General features: G+C 36.0%; 1 protein-coding gene across 3 annotated transcripts in view; it reads left to right on the top strand.

Annotated features, from left to right (window-relative positions):
• The window catches only part of LOC150092382 (cytosolic phospholipase A2-like), a 341,574-nt gene extending 329,878 nt beyond the window's left edge, over window positions 1-11,696 (top strand). For all 3 annotated transcript variants that reach the window (XM_090415055.1, XM_090415056.1, XM_090415054.1), the window contains exon 18: window positions 11,143-11,696. In XM_090415055.1, coding sequence (XP_090271181.1) covers window positions 11,143-11,405 — 263 coding nt within the window. In that variant the 3' untranslated portion in view covers window positions 11,406-11,696. The remainder of the gene's footprint in view (window positions 1-11,142) is intronic.
• Window positions 11,697-12,202: the final 506 nt, after the last annotated feature.

The raw sequence follows: 12,202 nt of genomic DNA, 5'->3' as shown, positions 1-12,202 counted from the left end.
TTCAGTCACCCCTATTATGTCGATCTGGTACTTATCTAATTCCTCAGCTAGCTCCATTTCTTTGCCATTCAGGCTTCTTATGTTGATAGTATACCGATCTTTAACTCTGGTGATGTTGAGTTGGGGTATATTTTCAGATTTGTTCCAGTAGCTGACTTTTCGCTGTTCGCCCTGGTTCCCTGGCGAAAACAACGGGGGCCTTGTTTAACCAGGCGACGCCCCAGCCGGCATGAAATTTTGTCATGTTGTACCATCATTCTATATTTTGGTTTAACCAATAAGAATACAATTTGGTCGGCTAAATCTCAAATTGCCAGCCCATCCTCGTTCATTCAGTATCTAGGTAGATACCCAACAGGGTGCACCACGAGAAGGTGAGGATTGGACATTAGGTCAGAAGCCCTGGTCGGTTCTCCGCATTCCTTTAAAGGCTATGTGGAGGTCTCCTCTCAGTTATACAGCTTTAACCCTTAAGCAAGGGTCAAAGCTGTATAAACATGGGAAACACTAATACTTCAAGATCCCAGTTTACATCCTATGCCACCCACAGAGGATCCCCCCCCACTTAGTTATGACTAGTCTTTCATCCACATGCTTCACTTCGTTGTTATGTGTTACAAATCTCATATTGCACTCCCTGACAATGTCTAAGTGACCGAGATGAAATACTGGAAGAATCATCATCATCATCATCAAATTCCTGACATGTACCCTCAAGGGGTGTACAGGATATGACAGTACTACATGAAAAATTTACATCATTACTAACTTCCTATCTACAATTTTCCTCCAAATCAGTCTGTTACTTGTCAAGACTCCAACATTATCAGATCTTATATTTTATCGTCTAAGGTACTTTGTACCGTATCAATCCACATATATCTTGATCTTCCTCTGGGTCATTTACCTGCCAACCTGGCAGGAAAACGACCTGACAGAGAACACTTGTTTTGCTAATCTTTCCTCACCCATTCTGTTTAAGTGACCATACCACTTGAGATTAGCTCTGCTAACGCATTCCTGGATGCTGACAATGTCATGTTCTTTCCTAATAACCTCGTTTTTAATATGATATTGCTATTGATGTCATTAATTTTAACAATTGATGTTAAAATTGGTTTGAACACTGTCTTGTATACAGCTAATTTAGTGTTCCTACTAATTTCTCTCTTATTCCATATGAATTTATTCAATTGACTACCTACCATACCAGCTTTATTGATTCTGTTGTCTATTTCCATATTTAATTTACCATCTTCAGTAAAAATCGTGCCTAAGTAGCTGAAATGTTTTACTTGTTCCACAGGTTCTCCATTCACAACACAGTTGACATTTTCAATGATTCTGCCTATTTTCATTGTCTTTGTCTTTTTATTGCTGACCTTCATACCATACCTATTACAACAGCTATTCAGTTTAGTCAGAGAATCTTGCAGACTTGTAGTGGATTTATTTAGAAGTATAACATCATCCGCATAAAGCAAACAGCTGACATTAACATCTCCAATTTTGATATCATGTGTAATACCACTTTCCTTCATAATGTGATCCATATAGTTAATGAATAACAGAGGGGATAATGTACATCCTTGTCTCACACCAGATTTAACATTAAACCATCTTCCTGTATTTCCTTCAATTCTAACTGCTGACTTGCAACTCAAATAAAGACTAAGTATTGCTTGATATAATGCCCCATTGACATTATATAACAGTAGCATACATATAACATAACATATAACTGTAGCATATTGAATAGCTTTTCTCTTGGCACCATGTCATATGCCTTTTCCAAATCGACAAAACTTAAATACAGATCTTTGTTATATTCCCATGCTTTCTCGACTATTTGTCGTAAAGTGAAGATCTGATCCTGATAGCCTCTATTTGGCCTGAATCCAGCTTGTTCTTCACCAAGCTTTTCTTCCACAATTCTTCTCAACCGTTTCTCAAGTATACTTGCATAGATCTTGCCAGGAACACTCAGTAGGGAAATAATTCTGTAATTCGCACATGCAGTTTTATTTCCCTTTTTATATATGGGTACTATGAGAGCTCTACTCCAATCATCGGGAATTCGTCCCTCTGTCCAGGCTTTCTGAACTATGCAGTGCAGCCACTGTAAGACTCTTATACAACCATACTTCAGCATTTCTGGTCGAATATCATCTACTCCTGCTGCCTTTCCACATTTCAACCCTTTGATGGCTTTTTCTACTTCAAGTATGGATATGTATTCCTGACTGTATGCCTCTTGAGTGTTTTTTTACCACTGTCCTATCACTGCTTGTTTCCTTTAGCAATTTTTCAAAGTAATTACTCCATACTTCAAGGATATCTTTTTCTCCTGTTTTCATGTCACCTTTATCATCTCTAACTCCTTTTACGCACTCTTTCCTCCATTTCTAAGCTTCTTCAACAACCTCCAGAATATCTTACCACTTTCTTGATATTTATTTTCTATGTTCTTGCCAAAGTCCTCCCATGACTTTTGTTTAGCTAGTTTTACACAGTGTTTCGCATTCTTACATTTGTCTCTGTATTCTCTAAGAGCAAAAGCTGACTTAGTTGCCAGGAACTTTTGATATGCTTTCTTCTTTTCCTTCAGTGCTTCTTTATCTTCCTGTTTCCACCATGGATTTCTGATTTTTCTATCCTTGCAGACAACCTCACCACATGCCTCTCTAGCTGAATCAATCAGGGTTTTCTTCAAGGCTTGCCACTGAATCCCCAAGGTTTGGTTCCTGTTCTCAAACTCTTTCATTTTTTCTTCAATAATCTTTGTGTATGTTAGTCTACAGTTCACATCTGAGAGCTGCTCAACTTTTATTCGCTTTAAAACTTTCTTACATGTTATTCTTTTCAATATGAAATTCAATTTTATCCTGCTGAAGACTAAATAGTGATCGCTTCCAATTTCAAATCCTCTATATACTCTGGTGGCCTGCACCAGGGAGAAAACATCACTATCAGCAATAACATAGTCAATGAGACTTTTCTTATTCCTTGCCTCTTCTCTCCATGTGAATTTGTGCACATTTTTATGTTGGAACATGGTGTTAGTAATAACCAGTCCATGTCCTGAGCAGAAATCCAACAGGTATTTGCCATTATTATTAGCTTTGCTCTTTTCTTCAAATTTTCACAAAATATTTTTGCATGTCTGACAATCATTTCCTACTCTGCTATTTAGATCCCCAACAAGGACCAACTTTTCCTTTTTCATTGTGTCAGTTGCTTTATCTAAAGCATCAAAAAATTCCTCCACTTCTACCTTAGTAGACCCTTCTGTGGGACTATAGGCAAATAGGTCTCATTATCCAATTCCCCATTCTGATATTTGCCCACATCACTCTACTTGAGACTGCCTGCCATTCAAGAAGATTAGCTTCTTATTTTGTGTTGAATACTATGGCTGTTCCTTCTTTTACTTGATTGTCATTTCCTGAGTATAACATTTTGTATTTATTGCTCAGAAAGATCTCACCAGTTTTTGTCTTTTTTGTTTCAGTCACCCCTATTATGTCGATCTGTACTTATCTAATTCTTCAGCTAGCTCCATTTCTTTGCCATTCAGGCTTCTTATGTTGATAGTACCGATCTTTAACTCTGGTGATGTTGAGTTGGGGTGTGCTTTCAGATTTGTTCCAGTAGCTGACTTTTTGTTGTTCGCCCTGGTGAACACAACGTGGGCATTGTTTAACCAGGCAATGTCCGCCTGCATAAAATTTTGTCATGTTGTACCATCACTTTGTATATTGGTTTAAGCCAATAAGAATATTCATTAAGAATACAATTTGGTCGGCTAAATCCCAAATTGCCAGCCCATCCTCGTTTGTTCAGTATCCAGGTAGATACCCACAGGGTGCACCACCGAGAAGATGAGGATTGGACATTAGGTCAGAAGCCCTGGTCGGTTCTCTGTATTCCTTTAAAGGCTATGTGGAGGTCTCCTCTAAGTTATACAGCTTTGACCCTTAAGCACCCCATACTGGAAGAATTAAATATTATTTCCTTTCTCAGTGCTGTTTCACTCCATTAAGCCTCTAACATGAGATTTATTCTACTTCTCATCACTGTACCAAAGTCAACTTGCCATTAAACCCTTAATCTACTATGCTCACACCATTTGTTCTGTAGAAGTGCTTTTGCACCAAGGATTGAATTTCATTAAATAACTTTCCTTTCCAATGTCTATGATATCCATTTCCTAGAAAAAAAATGAGCGATTTCAGACACCATTCTCTCTCGCTTCAAGAAGATGTCCATAGAGTTTAGAAACTTCTTATATTCAGTGTACATCTGAGAAGATAGCCAGACTTCTTATGTGTCTAAAATTTTACATCTCTTTTTGCTTAGTCCACAACTTTTCTTTCTTGTAGCACTCTCCAAAAGACAAGGGATCCATTATTCTGTACAGGAGTTTACCAGGTGTCTTGCTCTTATGGCCTACCTTACTTCACTCAAACAAGTAGGTTGCTATCCATTCACATTGAGAAACATCCAAGATTACAGATACTTACCATCAGAAAAGTTGGTGTTTCTCAGCATGTTATCTGTACTAGATAACATGCTGTGTTATCTAGTACAGATAACACAGCATGAAACTTCTGTTTTATTTTGATACAGAGATCAAAATAAAACAGAGGTTTTCCATAAACCATTTCTTAGTGAAAAGACTTGACAAAATTATCCTTCATAAACCAAACTTAAAATCCAAAATTTCAATTTTGGGAAGTGATTCTGTTTTTAAACACTTCTCACCACGGTTTGGTTTTTGTTGCATTATCAATCATTTGGCTCTAATGGCAGTTTAGTAGTGGTTCACTGCCTGTAGTGTCATGCTATTCACAGCATGTGCTTTGTTGTAATACTAAAAATTTAAGCATTCTGCTTCGCTTTGTTCATGATTGTTCATTTTAATTTGTAACCTTTATGAGTTAATCTTTCAGCTGACTGAAAATTTCTGCTTTGAAGATAAATTCAGCAAAAGAAGAAGAATATTCAGCAAGCAAGATAAATGCTTAGCAGGATATTGCTATAGATCTGGAAAGATGAAAGGAAATGAGTAATGTTTAAGTAAATTAGCTAAGTGGCGTAGTTAGTGAAAGAGGATTAATCATTATGGAGGTTTTAATTGTGGCAACATGGATTGGAACAGCAAATCAACAAACAGAGAACAATGAATTTCTGAAAGATAATTATCCTAGTTAACATATAATGGAGGAAAGAAGGAGATTGGTGATTCTAGACTTGTAATATCATCAGAGATTGTGAACAAAATTTGCCTCTAGGAGGCAAGGGATTAAGAAAGATAGAGAGAGAAAAATTAATAGTGCTTGAGGGATAGTTAAGCAGTATTTGGAGCAGCATTCAGGAAATGTATTTCTAAGATTAGAAGGATAAATAAAGCAAGTATGAGGATACTAAGATAGACACTAAGAAGGAGAAAAAAAAATAGTAAGAAAGCAGTATAAAAGGAAAGGTAGTGAGCAGTTGCATTAAAAATTAGAAACGAAAGCTAGGAAAGTAAGAAGTATAGTAAAAAATAAAAATTAGAATATGAGAAGTTAGCAAAACTGACAAAAGGAATTTTTCTGTTATTAGCCTGTAGGAAAAGAAGCGAGAAATGATTATAGAAGAGTAGCGTTACCGAATAAAGAATGTCGTAAAGTAACTAGTGCTGAAGGTTGTGGAACTATTTAATGGTCAAATTAACAGTAAAAAAAAAGGGGGGGGGGGGACGTGTTCAGAACATTGAATAATCTAGATGTCAGTAAAGCTGTGAGATTGGATAACATTTCCCTGTGCATTTTAAGGAAATGTACTAAGGAAACAGTATCCTTAAATATTATTTAATGAACATCTTATCCAGAAGGGTACCAGTGGGGTGGAACGAAGGTAAAATAGTGCCACTACATAAGGGTGATACAAAAACAGGCATGTTCATTTAAAGACTAGTTTGCATCTCTGGAATGGTAATTAATTTTTGGAGAAACTGGTTAGAACTAAAATATGGGATTGAATGGACAGGAACGTGATTCTTCATGAGATCCATCAACAACAGTTTATTAAAGGATAGTCATAATTGATTAATTTTGCTACTTTTGTATTAGAGAATGACAAATTTGATAGAGAAAATACATAGTGTGGTATTTCTAGATTTTTCAAAGTATTTGACAGATTACCACATGGAAAATTGGTGTTTAAACTGTTACAGATCAGTGGAAAAGTAGATTAGTGAACTGAATAGAAGACTGCTGGTTGAGAGAGATATGATTATTGTGTATGGTAAAGCAGTATCTGATAAAAGTAAGAAAACCATACGACTCTGTGCTTGGTCTGCTACTGTTCATCCTGTATATAAATGATATAGCTGTATAAAGCTCTGGTCAGACCACTTGGACTATTGTGCTCAGATTTGGTCGCTAGTTGTAATTGTGATGTGGAAACATTGGAGTGGGTTCAGAGATAAGTGACTATGACAATATGAGGGCTCTGGAATGTTGGCTATTGGCTATGGAGAATGTAGATCGCAGAGTTTAGCAGATAGGAGGAAAAGAGGTGATATGATAAAGACATTTAAGTTAGTGAGGGGATTTTATCAGATTAATCCATTGAGGATTATGAAAAGAGTAGAAGGCAAGAGGGGAAGAACCAGGTGCCATCCATGGAAGTTATATAAGAGTGTGCTGAAGATTCAGTATGATAAATATGTTGTCAGTTGAATGAACCTCTCATGATGAGTTTGCTGACTCCATGGAGAGGTATATTCAATTGTTAGTCTATGAAAGCTGTGGAGAGTTGTCAGAAAATAGCTGATGTGGTACCCCTTTAGAAGGATTTGAATTGACTGGTAATATGAGGATAAATGGCAGTGTTAGTTCAATATAACTAAATGTAACATTTAGTAGAGATAGAAAGAGGAATACTGTATTGGTGGACTGTGTCGCAAGAAAGGAAAGAGGCACAGGATATTGCAATAATAGTGGACAGGGCATTAAAGTTCTGAGGATATACTGCAAAGGTGGGAAAGACAACCCAGGAGATTTCTGTTATGGGGAGGACATTGGCAAGTAGAGAAAAGGCTGTTTATTTGTATAAGTATCCTTACCATCTGCACTGTTGGTATTAGTATCTTTGAAGATACTGCCATGGGATTCTCTTTTGTCCTGCATTAGCCAATTTCTACTTGGAATATGAGAGACTCCTTATTCTCCTCAATACACTTGAAACTTTCCTTCTAAGTATGCTATGTGAATGATGTTTTCCCATTTGGCTTGAATCTGAAGTATCTCTATACCTGTCTTCCTAAAAAAAAATTAACAGCCTGCATCAACTTGATGGAAAAAGAAAAAGATGAAAAATTAGCATTCTTGGATATCCTCCTCTCCTATACCTCATCTGGAGTACTTTTGTTCATTGTAAATTCACCTTCACAGGCTATTACATACAACAAACTTGAACCTATCATCCATCTCAAAAACTGGGCATCATCAAATCTTTACTTAATAGAGCACATATTGTCTGTTCCAACCCCAAGGATCTCCAACTATAACCTGACACTCTCCAAAGCATCATGCTATAGAATGGCTTCACCTCAAAGATTAAATGCATCTTGACACATACAAGCCAGTCCCCAGGAACTCAACCCTGTATGGCAAGTCCCAATTTCATACATCATGAAAATCTCTGAATTAATTTCAAAGATCCTTAAAAGATACAATTCAGCTCTCACATTAATAAAATGTCCTCCTGGTTACCTTCCACAAAAGATTAACAAGCTCCTTTCTCCCTCCTTCCTACCTTGTGTTTACCAGGTTCAATGTGATTGCTTCCACTCTTATTTAGGGCATACAGGGTGTTCTCAAAAAATGGCTGCAGGAATGCCAGTCTTACATCACCTCCAATAAGCTGGAATGGGTACTAACCACAGTATCCTCTTTTCTAATACACTCCTTTTTACATCGATGTTGTTTTACATTTGAGCAGTTGTGCTTTTACACTGCTCAACTTTAAATCAGAATGACTGTCTCTCTTTAGCAAAAATTTCTGACACTTTCATCCTGATAAATGGCAAGCATTAAACCCACTTTCATTTTTTAAGTTTTTACCTTTATCTTTTTTTTTTATTTATTTATTTACCATCAGTTGTATGGTGTCACTCTAGCATGTGGCTCATATCTATGAAAGAGAATAATAGTCCATTATTCATGTTTCACCTTGTAAATTTCCTTGTGTACCATAAATGGTCTGTTAGATTCAGGCCAGAATATCTATGTTAATAAATTATAATTATTAATTCTTGCATGAATCTAACAGACCTTGAAAGTTTATTTTTCACTTGGTTAGACTATAATAAATTTAGTTTAATCATTTATCCAAGTGTGAGCAAACAAAGTTTACACCTGAAAATATCTTCAGGACTGGGGTAAGGTAGTACAACACTGGGCAACTCATAGCAAAGGTGGACCAAGCTAACATCACTCCTATCTTGGTATCTCCCATAATGCAAAACATATCTCCTTGCAGATATGTATAATGTTATGCATTAAGGGAAGGGCCACTACCCAGACTAGTTTCGACCTTTATTGAGGTCTCTTCAGTGGGAGCCAGGCCCAGAAGTTTGCTACGAGTTGCCTGGTGTTGTACTACCTTAACCCAGTCCTGAAGATATTTTCAGGTGCAAAATTTGTTTGCGGATAAAGGATTAAACTAAATTTATTATAATCTAACAGGCCATTTTCAGTATACATGGAAATTTACAAGGTGAAATCTAATAATCATTGTCCTTTGGATTATCTGTATTCAGGGAATCTACTGTTTCTTCAATAAGCATTATAGCCAATTCAAGTCATTGCTAGGATTCTGTGATAGTTTGTCTTTGTACTTCTTCAGCATCACTGAAAAACTTTGTTTCATACAATAGATTTTCTTTGGTCAATCAATTTCTGCTCAATGACTGTAGTATCAGAAAATTTCTGTTTCCAAAGTTCATCATTCCCTTTTAATATTCTCCTTCAGATGCTGGATTCATTTCAATTCATAATATCGGTACACAATAAATAACGGAAAAAACTCACGTAGAAAGATTATTTATTAGTATAATTTTCGCCTGTGTGTCACAGGCATCCTCAGTACATTAAGCTCAAAATTAAACATGAGGATGCCTGTGACACACAGGCGAAAATTATACTAATAAATAATCTTTCTACGTGAGTTTTTTCCGTTATTTATTGTGTACCGATATGTCTACTCACGGTTTACCTCTTTTAAAACTTAATTCATAATATGTTTGCGTTATCATATTGCCTTCAGGCAAAGTTCTTATTTTCCATTTTCAGTTCAATTCCTTGCTCTCGTTGCCCAGCAAAGGAGTCTGAGTCCTACAGCCCATTTATCACCTGATGCCCAGGAGCTAAAAAGCACCAAATGCAGTCCTTGTTGTCCTGGGCAATGGACAATCTAGTATTGATGGTTTCTTTCTTCTATTCATCATTTAAAATGATGTAAGGCACACTTACTCTAGCTCCTGCTAAGGCCTGTCTGGCTTGGAGGGGGGCTGCTGATAGCTATGATAACAATAGCATAGACCTTAGCATCCTCAAAGCACTCAAGCCCCTCTAAAAGATGCTTCCCCAATGGAGGGGTTATTATTATTCATCAGTCATATTATTACCAACTAAAGTGGTGGATAGTGGATAAAATATAGAGAAATTAACTTTTTATTTTGAGGATATTATTTTATTATTATTATCCCAAGACCTCCATGGAGTCAAAGCCTTGTTTCTTTGATAAGCATTGTAGCCACTTCAAAAGTCCTTGCTAGGATTCTGTGACAGTTTGTGTTTGTAATTCTTCAACATCACTGAAAAACTTTGTTTCATATAATAGATCTTCTTTGTTGAATCAATTTCTGCTCAATGACTGTAGTATCAGAAAATTTCTGTTTCCAAAGTTCATCATTCCTCCATGGAGTCAAAGCCTAATGAGAGGTCACTTTGTTATACACACAGCTCATTATACCATACCTTAAATACATTTAAATTCTCTGCAGACACCACACTCTCAGGCAATGCATTCCAATCATTCACAACTCTCCACATAAAAAAAACCTGCTCCACACTCTCTTGCTCACATCTTCCTTAATACAGCTTCAGGGATGACCTCTTGTTCTCCCACATTTTATGAAAAACCTCTTCAACATTAATCTTACAACAACTCCTTACCAACTTGTACATCTATCACATCACCTCTCTTTCTCCTATCCACTAGGCTGCAATTTGCATCTGCTCAACCTTTCTTCATATTCAACATTCCAGACTGGAAATTACCTTTGTCAATTGCCACATCATCTTTATTCTATCTCCTCATCCAGCTGGCCAAATCTGTGCACAGTAGTATTCCATATGTGGCCTAGTCAAGGCCTTATATTCAGTGGAACCAGAATCTCTTTACTTCTACAAGTCAGTGTCCTCCACATCATCTTTATTTTCCAAATTTTAAAACCTTACATTTTGCAACATTGAACTGGCATCCCCACTCCAGTGCCCATTCATTTAGAATATTCAAGTCTTTTGGTAAGGCCACATTTGTTCTACTCCTCATAGTTCTTCCCAACTTTGCATTATCCACAAACAGCTGAATATCCACATTCAAATTTTCCCCAATATCATTAACATAGAGGTTAAACATCTATGTTTAACCTCTAAATATCCTGAGTGATTAAAATCACTCGTGATATTGCTCATCCATACACAACCTGCTGATGCCTATCAGATAGCCAATCTCCAACCAAATGCATTAGTCTAATATTGAACCCCATTCACTCTAGTTTAACTATCAACTTATCATGTAGTAATCTATCAAAAGCCTTTGTAAAATCTAAGTATACCACTGTTTATCCATCTCCCTCATTCAGTGCAGCTTACTTTAGTATCTCCCCTGTATGATCTCCCTTATATAATTTATTTCTCATAATTATAGCGATTTCTCAATTATCCAACTTTCATATAACCAACCCTTGAATAGGCTAGTGGTGCACCTTCAGATAATTGAGGGGTTACTATATATGCATTCAACCTTCTTTGTTTAAGTTTAGAATGTTCAAATTTCATCCTAAATTTTTTTTTTTTCTTATAGGCATTCCAAGAGATGAAGCAGAATTAAAGTTTGCAGATTTTAACATATTTAGTGACCCTAAGAATCCTTATTCAATCTATAATTTTAAGTATTCTTATCAACAGTTTGATTGTCTCTCAAAGCTCATGGAGTTCAATGTACTTAACAACAAAGCTACAGTTCTTGAAGTTATAAAAGAAACAATAGAAAGGAAACGAAAATTTCATTGTATGATACCACTAATAGCAACTGAAAAACCCAAACGAAAATTCAGTCACCCTTAATTCATATCTCACCTCCTCCACTGTTTTTTCCAATAACTTGAATAACATGAACAAGTAACCAAATAAACAAAACATTGAAAGAATACCGAATCTTTCATTTTCATGTTTAAAGACTGATTATAATGTTCATAAAATAAAATCTGCCAAAAAAAACAAACAAAAAGTGATGTAAAAGAGGTTACTAAGGAGATGGAATATTTATGATTATTATTGCCATACCTGTGACTTGAATCATAAAAGCTAAAGGTGAATTAATTCATAAAAGTTTTTGGATAACTGAGTTGAAAGTATATCAGTTTTCACTCTCCAATGTTAAATGTAGTATAATTATCGTTTATAACTTAGTGAAGAACAAATATTTGCTAAAAGGCAAATATTTGCCTCCTTAGAATTTAACTGCATCTAGTTCTTTAAAATATTCATTTTATTCAGTTAATTTCCATTGAAAATGTATACAGAAAATTTAAGTGGATAATATAATAAATTATTATAAATACTTTGGCATGGTTTCAAAATTAAATAACTAGAGTGTCACATGTTTTTTTTTTTTTATTAATTCGTGAGTGATTAGCATATCTGCTCTCCAGCCAAGACCCTGCAGATTTGAATCCTACTAGGGGACATGAATGTTTATGATTGTCCTACTCTCTTTGTGGAAAGGGCATCTGCAACACCCTACCACTTCTTCTAGCAGAAAGCTTCACTCCCAAACTCCAGTGAAGTATGGGAGTGACCATACAGTGTCAGCTAACATCACGTGTGAATAACTAATTATGGTGCACACTATTGACTATCTC

This window comes from Typopeltis vanoorti, chromosome 26 (genome assembly GCF_054136105.1).
Source record: "Typopeltis vanoorti isolate ZY-2024b chromosome 26, IOZ_Tvanoo_1.0, whole genome shotgun sequence".
In the NCBI taxonomy this organism is placed as follows: Eukaryota; Metazoa; Arthropoda; class Arachnida; order Uropygi; family Thelyphonidae; genus Typopeltis; species Typopeltis vanoorti.
The sequence above is the reverse complement of the archived record's forward strand: the minus strand, read 5'-3'. Positions and strand labels throughout refer to the sequence as shown.